At 43.2% G+C, this 18134-nt stretch overlaps 1 protein-coding gene across 1 annotated transcript in view; it reads right to left on the reverse strand.

Moving 5' to 3' along the window:
• Nucleotides 1-12961, reverse strand: part of LOC106592751 (uncharacterized) — a 108038-nt gene extending 95077 nt beyond the window's left edge. Inside the window, exons 1-2 of the mRNA XM_045705959.2 lie at nt 11379-12961; nt 2017-2451 (exon numbers count right to left, since the gene is read on the reverse strand). Coding sequence (XP_045561915.2) covers nt 2017-2451; nt 11379-11485 — 542 coding nt within the window. The 5' untranslated portion in view covers nt 11486-12961. The remainder of the gene's footprint in view (nt 1-2016; nt 2452-11378) is intronic.
• Between the last annotated feature and the right edge of the window lie 5173 nt (nt 12962-18134).

Below are 18134 nucleotides of genomic sequence, written 5' to 3' on the forward strand. Positions count from 1 at the left end.
TTTAAAGACTAGACATGGTATCAGGGAGTGGTGTTTAAAGACTAGACATGGTATCAGGGAGTGGTGTTTAAAGACTAGACATGGTATCAGGGAGTGGTGTTTAAAGACTAGACATGGTATCAGGGAGTGGTGTTTAAAGACTAGACATGGTATCAGGGAGTGGTGTTTAAAGACTAGACATGGTATCAGGGAGTGGTGTTTAAAGACATGGTATCAGGGAGTGGTGTTTAAAGACTAGACATGGTATCAGGGAGTGGTGTTTAAAGACTAGACATGGTATCAGGGAGTGGTGTTTAAAGACTAGACATGGTATCAGGGAGTGGTGTTTAAAGACTAGACATGGTATCAGGGAGTGGTGTTTAAAGACTAGACATGGTATCAGGGAGTGGTGTTTAAAGACTAGACATGGTATCAGGGAGTGGTGTTTAAAGACTAGACATGGTATCAGGGAGTGGTGTTTAAAGACTAGACATGGTATCAGGGAGTGGTGTTTAAAGACTAGACATGGTATCAGGGAGTGGTGTTTAAAGACTAGACATGGTATCAGGGAGTGGTGTTTAAAGACTAGACATGGTATCAGGGAGTGGTGTTTAAAGACATGGTATCAGGGAGTGGTGTTTAAAGACTAGACATGGTATCAGGGAGTGGTGTTTAAAGACTAGACATGGTATCAGGGAGTGGTGTTTAAAGACTAGACATGGTATCAGGGAGTGGTGTTTAAAGACTAGACATGGTATCAGGGAGTGGTGTTTAAAGACATGGTATCAGGGAGTGGTGTTTAAAGACATGGTATCAGGGAGTGGTGTTTAAAGACTAGACATGGTATCAGGGAGTGGTGTTTAAAGACTAGACATGGTATCAGGGAGTGGTGTTTAAAGACATGGTATCAGGGAGTGGTGTTTAAAGACTAGACATGGTATCAGGGAGTGGTGTTTAAAGACTAGACATGATATCAGGGAGTGGTGTTTAAAGACTAGACATGGTATCAGGGAGTGGTGTTTAAAGACTAGACATGGTATCAGGGAGTGGTGTTTAAAGACATGGTATCAGGGAGTGGTGTTTAAAGACATGGTATCAGGGAGTGGTGTTTAAAGACATGGTATCAGGGAGTGGTGTTTAAAGACTAGACATGGTATCAGGGAGTGGTGTTTAAAGACTAGACATGGTATCAGGGAGTGGTGTTTAAAGACATGGTATCAGGGAGTGGTGTTTAAAGACATGGTATCAGGGAGTGGTGTTTAAAGACATGGTATCAAGGAGTGGTGTTTAAAGACGGTATCAGGGAGTGGTGTTTAAAGACTAGACATGGTATCAGGGAGTGGTGTTTAAAGACATGGTATCAGGGAGTGGTGTTTAAAGACTAGACATGGTGTCAGGGAGTGGTGTTTAAAGACATGGTATCAGGGAGTGGTGTTTAAAGACTAGACATGGTATCAGGGAGTGGTGTTTAAAGACATGGTATCAGGGAGTGGTGTTTAAAGACTAGACATGGTATCAGGGAGTGGTGTTTAAAGACATGGTATCAGGGAGTGGTGTTTAAAGACTAGACATGGTATCAGGGCATTATCAACCAACCCAGACAGAGACAGTTACCATCTCAGACAGAGACAGTTACCAACCCAGACAGAGACAGTTACCATCTCAGACAGAGACAGTTACCAACCCAGACAGAGACAGTTACCATCTCAGACAGAGACAGTTACCATCTCAGACAGAGACAGTTACCAACCCAGACAGAGACAGTTACCATCTCAGACAGAGACAGTTACCAACCCAGACAGAGACAGTTACCATCTCAGACAGAGACAGTTACCAACTCAGACAGAGACAGTCACCAACCAACTCAGACAGAGACAGTCACCAACCAACCCAGAGAGAGACAGTTACCAACCCAGAGAGAGACAGTTACCAACCCAGACAGAGACAGTTACCAACCCAGAGAGAGACAGTTACCAACTCAGACAGAGACAGTCACAACCCAGACAGAGGGAAAAGAAGAAACAGAGAGAGACTCACAGGAAGGACTTGGCATCCAGGCCTCTGTTTTTCAACTGGCCCATCATGTGATCCCAGGAGCCAGGATTTCCTACTCCTCTTCCTCCTCCTCCTCCTCCTCCTCCTCCTCCCCTGTATTGTGAAGTGCCTGCCCCTGCCGGGCTCCCTCGCACCCTCCTGGGACCTCCTCGAGTGCCCCCACCTCCTACCCCACCTCCTTCACTGCCCCCGCCTCCCCCAGGATGGCCGTGCCCCGGCGGGGTTACCTGGTATAGCTCTCCCAGGCTCTGTGAGGAGGTGGGCGGGAGTTGGGTGAGGCTTGGGGCAGGTGGGTGGATGAAGGGCTGCTGGAGACTCTGCTGACGTAGCAGGGTGCGTGGCCGGGCTAGCGGCCCAGCTGAAGGGAGGGAATCCAGGGCGGAGGCAGAGGACAGAGCACCTACTGAGTCTCCAAAGCTTGGAGGGCAGAGCAGCAGGAAGGGGAGGGAGCAAGGGGAGGAGGAGGAGGAGAGAAAAAGAGAGCAGGGTGAGACAGCACCAGTAACAGCAGAGATAGCAGTAGCAGATGAGTAGTAGCAGAGATAGCAGTAGCAAGGATAGTAGTAGCAGAGATAGCAGTAGCAGAGATAGCAGCAGCAGTAACAGCAGTATTAAAGATAGCAGTAGCAGTAACAGCAGTAACAGAGATAGTAGTAGCAGTAACAGCAGTAACAGAGATAGCAGCAGCAGCAGAGATAGCAGTAACAGAGATAGTAGTAGCAGAGATAGCAGTAACAGAGATAGTAGTAGCAGTAACAGCAGCAGCAGAGATAGCAGTAGCAGTAACAGCAGTAACAGGGATATCAGTAGAAGGAGCAGCCAGAGTGATGGTCGGCAGTAGAAGGAGCAGCCAGAGTGATGGTCATCAGTAACAGCAGTAGAAGGAGCAGCCAGAGTGATGGTCATCAGTAACAGCAGTAGAAGGAGCAGCCAGAGTGATGGTCATCAGTAACAGCAGAAGAAGGAGCAGCCAGAGTGATGGTCATCAGTAACAGCAGTAGAAGGAGCAGCCAGAGTGATGGTCATCAGTAACAGCAGTAGAAGGAGCAGCCAGAGTGATGGTCATCAGTAACAGCAGAAGAAGGAGCAGCCAGAGTGATGGTCATCAGTAACAGCAGTAGAAGGAGCAGCCAGAGTGATGGTCATCAGTAACAGCAGAAGAAGGAGCAGCCAGAGTGATGGTCATCAGTAACAGCAGTAGAAGGAGCAGCCAGAGTGATGGTCATCAGTAACAGCAGTAGAAGGAGCAGCCAGAGTGATGGTCATCAGTAACAGCAGTAGAAGGAGCAGCCAGAGTGATGGTCATCAGTAACAGCAGAAGAAGGAGCAGCCAGAGTGATGGTCATCAGTAACAGCAGTAGAAGGAGCAGCCAGAGTGATGGTCATCAGTAACAGCAGAAGAAGGAGCAGCCAGAGTGATGGTCATCAGTAACAGCAGTAGAAGGAGCAGCCAGAGTGATGGTCATCAGTAACAGCAGTAGAAGGAGCAGCCAGAGTGATGGTCATCAGTAACAGCAGAAGAAGGAGCAGCCAGAGTGATGGTCATCAGTAACAGCAGAAGAAGGAGCAGCCAGAGTGATGGTCATCAGTAACAGCAGTAGAAGGAGCAGCCAGAGTGATGGTCATCAGTAACAGCAGAAGAAGGAGCAGCCAGAGTGATGGTCATCAGTAACAGCAGTAGAAGGAGCAGCCAGAGTGATGGTCATCAGTAACAGCAGTAGAAGGAGCAGCCAGAGTGATGGTCATCAGTAACAGCAGTAGAAGCAGCAGCCAGAGTGATGGTCATCAGTAACAGCAGAAGAGATAGCAGCACCAGTAACAGCAGCAGAGATAGTAGCACCAGTAACAGCAGCAGAGATAGCAGCAGTAACAGCAGTAGAAGGAGCATCCAGAGTGATGGTCACCAGGTGTGTGTGTGTAACGTGTGTGTCTGGGCGCCGTGGGTTTGTGGGCATGGTACGAGTCGGCATTGGTTGGATCTGAAAGGTCCGTTTGGGCGTGGTCGAGCACGTCTGTTGCGGTGGGTGTGTCGGAGTGTGTGTGTGTGGCACTGACGCTGCTGGCTCTTCGAGACGAAGGCTTTACAGTTTGTTCCTCTCTCTCTTCTCAACTTTTAAAGCACTATATCATCCTTCTCCTTTCTCTGTCTAAATCTATTTCCTTGTTTAAATACAACGCTCTGCCTCTCTTGAGACGTCCTCCCAGCCAACCAACTCCTCAGCCTCTCACCCTCTCCTCTCCTCTCCTCTCCTCTCCTCTCCTCTCCTCTCCTCTCCTCTCCTCTCCTCTCCTCTCCTCTCCTCTCCTCTCCTCTCCTCTCCTCTCCTCTCCTCTCCTCTCCCCCTCCCCTCCCCTCCTCTCCTCTCCTCTCCCCTCCCCTCCCCTCCTCTCCTCTCCTCTCCTCTCCTCTCCTCTCCTCTCCTCTCCTCTCCTCTCCTCTCTTCCACTATCTATTTTATCTTCTAATATCTTTTATCTTTCTTTATCTGTTTTCAAGTTGTTCCCCTGCTTTACTAGCAGTACCTCTCTATCAAAACAAGATAGTAGATAATGTTTTAGTTCAGTTATCTATAAACCTATTACATATTACTAGGAGATGTTGGTTTCATTTTTCTAGCTCGGTATCCCAAAATGCTCCTTTAAAGTGTTTCCCAACTCTCTAAATGTATCTTCTTCCGCCCTTCCCTGACAGAGTCGCACTTTAATCTGAACTGGGTGAACACCGTGCTATTCACATTACTAGACACTTTGCAGCTTGCTTTACATGCGACTGTACACGGGTCTCTTTCAGACTGCTTTTTAAACCGTCTGGTATTGAACTTATATAACTAGTCGAAAGGGGAAAGGAAAGTCAAAAGGGGAAATGAAATAGTTGAAGAGGCCACTTGAAGGAAGATGGAGGCTTTATATAAAGAGAGAGAGAAAGATGGGACCGATAAGGAAGAGAGAGAAAGCGAGGGATGGAGGGAGAGAGAGAAAGAAAATGGGTTGAGACACCAGCACAAGAGACACCAGCACAAGAGACACCAGCACAAGAGACACAGACACAAGAGACACCAGCACAAGAGACACCAGCACAAGAGACACAGACACAAGAGACACCAGCACAAGAGACACCAGCACAAGAGACACCAGCACAAGAGACACCAGCACAAGAGACACCAGCACAAGAGACACCAGCACAAGAGACACAGACACAAGAGACACCAATACAAGAGACACCAGCACAAGAGACACCAGCACAAGAGACACAGACACAAGAGACACCAATACAAGAGACACCAGCACAAGAGACACCAACACAAGAGACACCAACACAAGAGACACCAGCACAAGAGACACAGACACAAGAGACACAGACACAAGAGACACCAGCACAAGAGACACCAGCACAAGAGACACCAGCACAAGAGACACCAGCACAAGAGACACCAACACAAGAGACACCAACACAAGAGACACAGACACTTATAGCATCCTGGAAATAGAATCCAATTATAGACAGGGGGCAAAGAGAGAAAGATGAGAGGAAGAGATGAGAGGAGAGAAAGAGGGTAGGAGGTCGTGAAGGAGTGAACGTGTTGCGGAGAGAGAGAAATCATAGACAGCAGGAGATGTGAAAAAGAAAGGGAGGTGAAACGAAAGAGGGTGGAGAAGCTAAATTAACCGTCTCGTTTTCTGACACATTGTGATTAGGGTCTAAAACGCGTCATTCAGACAGCGAACTCCGGTGCCGTGGCGACGACACACACATCATGTCAAACTCAAACTGCTGTTTTCCATCACAGTGTGTTTACAAAGTCTTGAGTGTAACAGACTGCGAGTAACAGACTGTGAGTGTGTAACAGACTGTGAGTGTGTAACAGACTGTGAGTGTGTAACAGACTGTGAGTGTGTAACAGACTGTGAGCGAGTAACAGACTGTGAGTGAGTGTGTAACAGACTGTGAGTGAGTGTGTAACAGAGTGTGAGTGAGTGTGTAACAGAGTGTGAGTGAGCGTGGAACAGACTGTGAGTGTGTAACAGAGTGTGAGTGAGTGTGTAACAGACTGTGAGTGTGTAACAGACTGTGAGTGTGTAACAGACTGTGTGTGTAACAGACTGTGAGTGTGTAACAGACTGTGAGCGAGTAACAGACTGTGAGTGTGTAACAGACTGTGAGTGTGTAACAGACTGTGAGTGTGTAACAGACTGTGAGCGAGTAACAGACTGTGAGTGAGTGTGTAACAGACTGTGAGTGAGTGTGTAACAGAGTGTGAGTGAGCGTGGAACAGACTGTGAGTGTGTAACAGAGTGTGAGTGAGTGTGTAACAGACTGTGAGTGTGTAACAGACTGTGAGTGTGTAACAGACTGTGAGTGTGTAACAGACTGTGTGTGTAACAGACTGTGAGTGTGTAACAGACTGTGAGCGAGTAACAGACTGTGAGTGTGTAACAGACTGTGTGTGTAACAGACTGTGAGTGTGTAACAGACTGTGAGTGTGTAACAGACTGTGAGCGAGTAACAGACTGTGAGTGAGTGTGTAACAGACTGTGAGTGAGTGTGTAACAGAGTGTGAGTGAGCGTGGAACAGACTGTGAGTGTGTAACAGAGTGTGAGTGAGTGTGTAACAAACTGTGAGTGTGTAACAGACTGTGAGTGTGTAACAGACTGTTTGTGAGTGTGTAACAGAGTGTGAGTGAGCGTGGAACAGACTGTGAGTGTGTAACAGAGTGTGAGTGAGTGTGTAACAAACTGTGAGTGTGTAACAGACTGTGAGGGTGTAACAGACTGTTTGTGAGTGTGTAACAGAGTGTGAGTGAGCGTGGAACAGACTGTGAGTGTGTAACAGAGTGTGAGTGAGTGTGTAACAAACTGTGAGTGTGTAACAGACTGTGAGGGTGTAACAGACAAAAAGTGTGTAACAGACCGTGAGTGTGTAACAGACTGTGAGCGAGTGTGTAACAGACTGTGAGTGTGTAACAGACTGTGAGTGAGTGTGTAACAGACTGTGAGGGTGTAACAGACAGTTTGTGAGTGTGTAACAGATTCCCTTTCTTTATAGTATAGAACATAATACATTTCACACTAACTGGCAGTCTTGAGTTGGATATTCTCAATCCGATTGTTATTTTGACGAGAAACGTATGAAAGCAAGTGGTCATGTTAGAGACGCTTTAGCTACAGTACTGCATTCATGGTGTGAATGTGTCTTCTTATTTTTATCAGTAATAGACTACGCTCAGATAAGAATCTCCTATAGAATAATATATTCCCTCTCAAAGTATCAATTTCATATAGACAAGTGACTATTATCGTTTGCCGTAGTAATAGACTATCGCTATAGATTGTAGTATTTCTAGAATAATCCATTCCGTCTCAGTGTGTCCTGTGTGGTTTCTGTATGGGCCGTGCAGGCTAGGATTATTAGCGAGAAGATTTAGTTCAACATTCAGTGTGAGAAAATGTGTTGGTAGATAGATGGTCATTATATAGAACCCATTGTCTCCTGAGTATGTCCTATAGGTAGTTCTCCATGCAGGGTACTGTAGTAGACTATTAGCTGGTTAGGAGTTGGCGTGATGACGGTTCAGTGTAATTCTGCAGTCTATTGTTAGCTCAGAGTTCACATCTTCCACACGTTATTCCTACCAAGCCCAGCCTGTCATCACACGTTTCAGAGCACCACACCACCTTGGAACATTGGCACCTGGGCCCCTCCCTCCCTCTTACTCTCACCCTACCTCCCCTCCCTTCTGTCCTCCATCTTACTCTCACCCTACCTCCCCTCCCTCCTGTCCTCCCTCTTACTCTCACCCTACCTCCCCTCCCTTCTGTCCTCCATCTTACTCTCACCCTACCTCCCCTCCCTCCTGTCCTCCCTCTTACTCTCACCCTACCTCCCCTCCCTCCTGTCCTCCCTCTTACTCTCACTCTACCTCTCCTCCCTCCTGTCCTCCCCTTACTCTCACCCTTCCTCCCCTCTCTCCCCTTCCTCCCTGCTACTCTCAACTATACCCTCTGTCCTCTACCAGTACCCTCTATACCCTCTATACCCTCTGTCCTCTACCTGTACCATCTATACCCTCTGTCCTCTACCTGTACCATCTATACCCTCTGCCCTCTACCTGTACCCTCTATACCCTCTACCTATACCATCTATACCCTCTACCATCTATACCCTCTGTCCTCTACCTGTACCATCTGTACCCTCTGTCCTCTACCTGTACCATCTATACCCTCTGCCCTCTACCTGTACCCTCTATACCCTCTACCCTCTGTCCTCTACCTGTACCATCTATACCCTCTGTCCTCTACCTGTACCCTCTATACCCTCTGTCCTCTACCTATACCATCTATATCCTCTGTCCTCTACCTGTACCATCTATACCCTCTGTCCTCTACCTGTACCATCTATACCCTCTGTCCTCTACCTGTACCATCTATACCCTCTGTCCTCTACCAGTACCCTCTATACCCTCTGTCCTCTACCTGTACCCTCTATACCCTCTGTCCTCTACCTGTACCATCTATACCCCTCTGTCCTCTACCTGTACCCTCTATACCCTCTATACCCTCTGTCCTCTACCTATACCATCTATACCCTCTGTCCTCTACCTGTACCATCTATACCCTCTGTCCTCTACCTGTACCCTCTATACCCTCTATACCCTCTGTCCTCTACCTGTACCATCTATACCCTCTACCCTCTACCTATACCATCTATACCCTCTGTCCTCTACCTGTACCATCTATACCCTCTACCATCTGTACCCTCTGTCCTCTACCTGTACCATCAATACCCTCTGTCCTCTACCTGTACCATCTGTACCCTCTGTCCTCTACCTGTACCATCTATACCCTCTGTCCTCTACCTGTACCATCTATACCCTCTGTCCTCTACCTGTACCATCTATACCATCTGTCCTCTACCTGTACCATCTGTACCCTCTGTCCTCTACCTGTACCATCTATACCCTCTGCCCTCTACCTGTACCCTCTATACCCTCTACCTATACCATCTATACCCTATACCATCTATACCCTCTGTCCTCTACCTGTACCATCTATACCCTCTGTCCTCTACCTGTACCATCTATACCCTCTGTCCTCTACCAGTACCCTCTATACCCTCTGTCCTCTACCTGTACCCTCTATACCCTCTGTCCTCTACCTGTACCATCTATACCCTCTGTCCTCTACCTGTACCATCTATACCCTCTGTCCTCTACCTGTACCATCTATACCCTCTGTCCTCTACCAGTACCCTCTATACCCTCTGTCCTCTACCTGTACCCTCTATACCCTCTGTCCTCTACCTGTACCATCTATACCCTCTGTCCTCTACCTGTACCCTCTATACCCTCTATACCCTCTGTCCTCTACCTATACCATCTATACCCTCTGTCCTCTACCTGTACCATCTATACCCTCTGTCCTCTACCTGTACCCTCTATACCCTCTATACCCTCTGTCCTCTACCTATACCATCTATACCCTCTGTCCTCTACCTGTACCATCTATACCCTCTGTCCTCTACCTGCACCATCTATACCATCTGTCCTCTACCTGTACCATCTGTACCCTCTGTCCTCTACCTGTACCATCTATACCCTCTGCCCTCTACCTGTACCCTCTATACCCTCTACCTATACCATCTATACCCTATACCATCTATACCCTCTGTCCTCTACATGTACCATCTATACCATCTGTCCTCTACCTGTACCATCTGTACCCTCTGTCCTCTACCTGTACCATCTGTACCCTCTGTCCTCTACCTGTACCCTCTATACCCTCTGTCCTCTACCTGTACCATCTATACCCTCTGTCCTCTACCTGTACCCTCTATACCCTCTGTCCTCTACCTGTACCATCTATACCCTCTGTCCTCTACCTGTACCATCTATACCCTCTGTCCTCTACCTGTACCATCTATACCCTCTGTCCTCTACCTGTACCCTCTATACCCTCTGTCCTCTACCTGTACCATCTATACCCTCTACCATCTATACCCTCTGTCCTCTACCTGTACCATCTATACCCTCTGTCCTCTACCTGTACCATCTATACCCTCTGTCCTCTACCTGTACCATCTATACCCTATACCATCTATACCCTCTACCATCTGTACCCTCTGTCCTCTACCTATACCATCTATACCCTCTGTCCTCTACCTGTACCATCTGTACCCTCTGTCCTCTACCTGTACCATCTATACCCTCTGTCCTCTACCTGTACCATCTATACCCTCTACCCACTACCTATACCATCTATACCCTCTACCTGTACCATCTATACCCTCTGCCTTCTACCATCTATACCCTCTACCCTCTACCTGTACCATCTATACCCTCTACCATCTATACCCTCTGTCCTCTACCTGTACCATCTATACCCTCTGTCCTCTACCTGTACCATCTATACCCTCTGTCCTCTACCTGTACCATCTATACCCTATACCATCTATACCCTCTACCATCTGTACCCTCTGTCCTCTACCTATACCATCTATACCCTCTGTCCTCTACCTGTACCATCTGTACCCTCTGTCCTCTACCTGTACCATCTATACCCTCTGTCCTCTACCTGTACCATCTATACCCTCTACCCACTACCTATACCATCTATACCCTCTACCTGTACCATCTATACCCTCTGCCTTCTACCATCTATACCCTCTACCCTCTACCTGTACCATCTATACCCTCTGTCCCCTACCTGTACCATCTATACCCTCTGTGCTCTACCCTCTACCATCTATACCCTCTACCATCTATACCCTCTACCCTCTACCTATACCATCTATACTGTACAATGAGTGTACAAAATGTTAAGGACACCTGCTCTTTCCATGACATAAACTGACCAGGTGAATCCAGGTGAAAGCTATTGATGTCAATTATTAAATCCACTTCAATCAGTGTAGATGAAGGGAAGGAGACAGGTTAAAGAAGGATTTTTAAGCCTTGAGACAATTGAGACGGTGATTGTGTTCGTGTGCCATTCAGAGGGTGAATGGGCAAGACAAAATATTGAAGTGCCTTTGAACGGGGTCTGGTAGTAGGTGCCAGGTGCACTGGTTTGAGTCAATGCTGCTGGGTTTATCACGCTCAACAGTTTCCCCGTGTATCAAGAATGGTCCACCACCGAAAGAACCTCTAGCCATCTTGACACTACTGTGGGAAGCATTGGAGTCAACATGGGCCAGCATCCCTGTGGAACGCTTTCAACACCTTGTAGAGTCCATGCCCGGACAAATTGAGGCTGTTCTGAGGGCAAAAAGGGTGAAAGTGTCCTTAATGTTTGTTTGTATATAGTATACACCATCTCTCTAGAACAGTATTCAATCATTATAACTCACTTGGTGGGTCTGAGTCCTCCCGCCTGCATGTGGCTCTGTACCGCCTGCCACCTCCCGGCCTTGCCCGCCGACATCACCACGCTGGTACCGCCAGGCATCATCTTCATACTGTCACTGGGACCCGCCGGACCCTCCCCATCCCCTCTCCCCCCCAACGCTACCGATGCCCCTGTCTGCCCCCCTGGTACTTCCCCACTAGGAAGGAGAGAGAGGGGCAAGGAGACAACACAGCAGAGACAAAGAGAGACAGGAGGAGGTGGAAAAAGACAGGAACAAGAAGAAGAGAAGAAGAAGAGGACAAGGAGAGATAGAGAGATCAAGCAACAACATTGTAAAGGAAGCAAAGCTGATTAGGTGTGGAGGTGTGGAGGTGTGTTAAAGGGGAAGGCATAAGTTATCCAGGTCACAGGAGAGCAGAGACAAGAGACAGAGGTAGGTAGATCAGGTAGATCAGGTAGAGACAGAAGCGACAGAGGCAGGTAGATCAGGTAGATCAGGTAGAGACAGAAGCGACAGAGGCAGGTAGATCAGGTAGATCAGGTAGAGACAGAAGCGACAGAGGCAGGTAGATCAGGTAGATCAGGTAGAGACAGAAGAGACAGGTGCAGGTAGATCAGGTAGAGACAGAAGAGACAGGGGCAGGTAGATCAGGTAGATCAGGTGGAGACAGAAGAGACAGGGGCAGGTAGATCAGGTGGAGACAGAAGAGACAGAGGCAGGTAGATCAGGTAGATCAGGTAGATCAGGTAGAGACAGAAGAGACAGGGGCAGGTAGATCAGGTAGATCAGGTAGATCAGGTAGAGACAGAAGAGACAGGTGCAGGTAGATCAGGTGGAGACAGAAGAGACAGAGGCAGGTAGATCAGGTAGAGACAGAAGAGACAGGGGCAGGTAGATCAGGTAGAGACAGAAGCGACAGAGGCAGGTAGATCAGGTAGATCAGGTAGATCAGGTAGAGACAGAAGAGACAGGTGCAGGTAGATCAGGTGGAGACAGAAGAGACAGAGGCAGGTAGATCAGGTAGAGACAGAAGAGACAGAGGCAGGTAGATCAAGTAAAGACAGAAGAGACAGGGGCAGGTAGATCAGGTAGAGACAGAAGAGACAGGGGCAGGTAGATCAGGTAGATCAGGTGGAGACAGAAGAGACAGAGGCAGGTAGATCAGGTGGAGACAGAAGAGACAGAGGCAGGTAGATCAGGTAGAGACAGAAGAGACAGGGGCAGGTAGATCAGGTAGAGACAGAAGAGACAGGGGCAGGTAGATCAGGTAGATCAGGTGGAGACAGAAGAGACAGAGGCAGGTAGATCAGGTAGAGACAGAAGAGACAGGGGCAGGTAGATCAGGTAGATCAGGTGGAGACAGAAGAGACAGGGGCAGGTAGATCAGGTAGAGACAGAAGAGACAGGGGCAGGTAGATCAGGTAGAGACAGAAGAGACAGGGGCAGGTAGATCAGGTGGAGACAGAAGAGACAGAGGCAGGTAGATCAGGTAGAGACAGAAGAGACAGGGGCAGGTAGATCAGGTAGATCAGGTGGAGACAGAAGAGACAGAGGCAGGTAGATCAGGTAGAGACAGAAGAGACAGAGGCAGGTAGATCAGGTAGATGGAGGGAGCTCTGTACTGTAGTCCTGTCAGTAGGGGGGGGGGGGGGGAGAGAGAAGGAGGGGGATTCACTGGGGAAGCCTGCAAAGGAGTATGGACCAGGGGTAAAAGAATACTGCCTCTACCTCGCTCTCCACCGTGGTGCATGAACAGAGGAGGAAACTGAAGAGGGGGGGGGGGGGGGGGGGGGGGAGAAACCAGGCAGCCAGGAGTCTGTCTCCCCAGCTCAGCTTCCACGACCCCTATATCTGTGTTATTGTGTAGAGGTTGTTTGGTTAACTCATTCTATGGCCACTTTGGCCTTGAGATGTGCTATTGCACACAACAGCACAATTCAGTGGTAGCCCACCGTCTCTCACCAGAGGTCGATTTCTACGGTATGTGCCTGTGGACAAATACGTAAAGCATTCAACGGTGTCGCTAAGGTTACAGAACGGCGTATTAGAAACGTTTCAATAGCAGAGGGGAACATAATAGTGAGTAAGAAATCTACTTTCCTCCTAAGTTCGAGAGGTGTTTAAAAGCCACTGACGCATCAATCTAATTCTATACATCGTTTGACTGCACATAGATGAAACCATGCTGTGTAAACGCTTTACTGACCATTTCATCACCATAGGTATCCACAATGAACTTTGTCAACATGTGCCACTTTTATACTAGTTTAAAGTGTTTGAAAGATGACATTGAGATTTTTTGTTGTTGTTGAGGAGAGTAGGCTATGCAAATGAAGGTTCCCACAGCATGACACTATTCCTGGGGAGCAAAACAGAGGATGTGAGTCAAGCTGTCATGCCTGTATCTGCTTTTAGGGATCAAAGGGATACCTCCCAGTAGCCCTGGTCAAATGTAGTGCACTTGATAGGAAATATGGAGCACTAGTGTGTCTCTCTGATGACAACAGGGCTGATGGGGAATAAAGGACAGTACTGCCCTCTTGTGACACTAGTATAATTCATTATTATACAGAGAGTACGATTCATTATTATACCGATTCATTATTATACTGATTCAATACTATACTGATTCAATACTATACCGATTCATTATTATACTGATTCATTATTATACAGAGTATGATTCATTATTATACTGATTCATTATTATAGAGAGAGAATGATTCAATACTATACCGATTCATTATTATACTGATTCATTATTATACAGAGAGTATGATTCATTATTATACTGATTCATTATTTTATCGATTCATTATTATACTGATTCATTATTATACCGATTCATTATTATACAGAGAGTATGATTCATTATTATACTGATTCATTATTATACAGAGAGAATGATTCAATACTATACCGATTCATTATTATACTGATTCATTATAACACCAATTCATTCTTATCCTGATTCATTATTATACTGATTCATTACTATACCGATTCATTATTATACTGATTCATTATTACACCGATTCATTATTATACTGATTCATTACTATACTGACTCATAATTATACCGATTCATTATTATACCGATTCATTATTATACCGATTCATTACTATACCGATTCATTATTATACCGATTCATTATTATACTGATTCCTTATTATAATGATTCATTATTATACTGATTCATTATTATAATGATTCATTATTATACAGAGAGAATGATTCAATACTATACCGATTCATTATTATACTGATTCATTATAACACCGATTCATTCTTATTCTGATTCATTATTATACTGATTCATTACTATACCGATTCATTATTATACTGATTAATTATTACACCGATTCATTATTATACTGATTCATTACTATACTGACTCATAATTATACTGATTCATTATTATAATGATTCAAGTTTTAAAATGATTCATTATTATACTGATTCATTATTATACTGATTCAATGTTATACTGATTCATTATTACACAGGGAGTATGATTCATTATTATACTGATTCATTATTATACCGATTCATTATTATACTGATTCATTATTATACCGATTCATTATTATACTGATTCATTATTATACCAATTCATTATTATACTGATTCATTATTATACTGATTCATTATTATACTGATTCATTACTATACAGAGAGTATGATTCATTATTATACAGATTCATTATTATAGAGAGAGAATGATTCAATACTATACCGATTCATTATTATACTGATTCATTATTATACAGAGAGTATGATTCATTATTATACTGATTCATTATTTTATCGATTCATTATTATACTGATTCATTATTATACCGATTCATTATTATACAGAGAGTATGATTCATTATTATACTGATTCATTATTATACAGAGAGAATGATTCAATACTATACCGATTCATTATTATACTGATTCATTATAACACCGATTCATTCTTATCCTGATTCATTATTATACTGATTCATTACTATACCGATTCATTATTATACTGATTCATTATTACACCGATTCATTATTATACTGATTCATTACTATACTGACTCATAATTATACCGATTCATTATTATACCGATTCATTATTATACCGATTCACTACTATACCGATTCATTATTATACTGATTCTTTATTATACTGATTCCTTAATATAATGATTCATTATTATACTGATTCATTATTATAATGATTCATTATTATACTGATTCATTATTATAATGATTCATTATTATACTGATTCATTATTATAATGATTCATTATTATACAGAGAGAATGATTCAATACTATACCGATTCATTATTATACTGATTCATTATAACACCGATTCATTCTTATTCTGATTCATTATTATACTGATTCATTACTATACCGATTCATTATTATACTGATTCATTATTACACCGATTCATTATTATACTGATTCATTACTATACTGACTCATAATTATTCCGATTCATTATTATACCGATTCATTATTATTATACGATTCATTACTATACCGATTCATTATTATACAGATTCATTATTATACTGATTCATTATTATAATGATTCAAGTTTTAAAATGATTCATTATTATACTGATTCATTATTGTACTGATTCAATGTTATACTGATTCATTATTACACAGGGAGTATGATTCATTATTATACTGATTCATTATTATACCGATTCATTATTATACTGATTCATTATTATACCGATTCATTATTATACTGATTCATTATTATACCAATTAATTATTATACTGATTCATTATTATACTGATTCATTATTATACTGATTCATTACTATACAGAGAGTATGATTCATTATTATACTGATTCATTATTAAACTGATTCATTATTATACTGATTCATTACCATACAGAGAGTATGATTCATTATTATACAGATTCATTATTATACAGATTCATTATTAAACTGATTCATTATTATACAGAGAGTATGATTCGTTATTATACAGATTCATTATTATACAGATTCATTATTAAACTGATTCATTATTATAATGATTCAAGTTTTAAAATGATTCATTATTATACTGATTCAATGTTATACTGATTCATTATTACACAGGGAGTATGATTCATTATTATACTGATTCATTATTATACCGATTCATTATTATACTGATTCATTATTATACCGATTCATTATTATACTGATTCATTATTATACCGATTCATTACTATACTGATTCATTATTATACTGATTCATTATTATACAAAGAGTATGATTCATTAGTATACAGAGAGTATAATTCATTATTATACAGAGAGTATGATTCATTATCCTACTGATTCATTATTATACTGATTCATTATTATACAAAGAGTATGATTCATTAGTATACAGAGAGTATAATTCATTATTATACTGATTCATTATTATGCAGAGAGTATGATTCATTATTATACTGATTCATTATTATACAGAGAATATGATTCGTTATTATACAGATTCATTATTATACTGATTCATTATTATAATGATTCAAGTTTTAAACCGATTCATTATTATACTGATTCATTATTATACTGATTCAATGTTATACTGATTCATTATTATACTGATTCATTATTATACTGATTCATTATTAAACTGATTAATTATTATACTGATTCATTATTAAACTGATTCATTATTATACTGATTCATTATTATACTGATTCATTATTATAATGATTCAAGTTTTAAACTGATTCATTATTATACTGATTCATTATTATACTGATTCAATGTTATACTGATTCATTATTAAACTGATTCATTACTATACTGATTCATTATTAAACTGATTCATTACTATACAGAGAAGGAACACATATAATAGAAGTCACTAGAGTATGGTATGCACCGATGTGTCCTGTGGCTCAGTGATGTTATGGGTTCAAGTCCAGTTAGGACCACAAACATACTAAATATGTATGCTGTATGTCCACCAGTATGTTTCATTATTATGCACAGACAGGGCACACGGATAATACATGTAAAGTATTGCACACACCCTTGTGCTGGCGCCATTCGCAATGCTGAGGTTTTTGGGTTCAAGTCCACTTGCGATCACATGTACAATACATACACACGTACTACAAATGCAGTCACTGTGCTGTAGGTGTTGTGTCACCAGTAGTACTCATCATTATTCAGACAGGGAACACAGCTAATACATGAACTGCATGCAGCATTTTGTGTTGCCTTGAAGAGTCCATGTGGCTCAGTTGAGTAAGAACCCAAGGTTGTGGGTTCAATTCCCAAAGGGATCACGTACACATGACCAAATATGTACAGTTCCAGTCACACCTACTCATTCAAGAGTGTTTCTTTATTTTTGCTATTTTCTACATTGTAGAATAATTGTGAAGACATCAAAACTATGGATTGACACATATGGGATCATGTAGTAACCAAAAAAGTGTTAAACAAATCAAAATACATTTCATCTTCAAAGTAGCCAACCTTTGCCTTGATGACAGCACCTGGAATGCTTTTCCAACAGTCTTGAAGGAGTTCCCACATATGCTGAGCACTTGTTGGATGCTTTTCCTTCACTCTGGGGTCCAACTTATCCCAAACCATCTCAAATAGGTTGAGGTCAGGTGATTGTGGAGGCCAGGTCATCTGATGCAGCACTCCATCACACTCATTCTTGGTCAAATAGCCCTTACACAGCCTGGAGGTGTTTTGGGTCATTGTCCTGTTGAAAAACAGATGATAGTCCCACTAAG

The sequence above is a fragment of the Salmo salar genome, chromosome 23, assembly GCF_965601325.2.
Source record: "Salmo salar chromosome 23, fSalSal1, whole genome shotgun sequence".
Classification (NCBI taxonomy): Eukaryota; Metazoa; Chordata; class Actinopteri; order Salmoniformes; family Salmonidae; genus Salmo; species Salmo salar.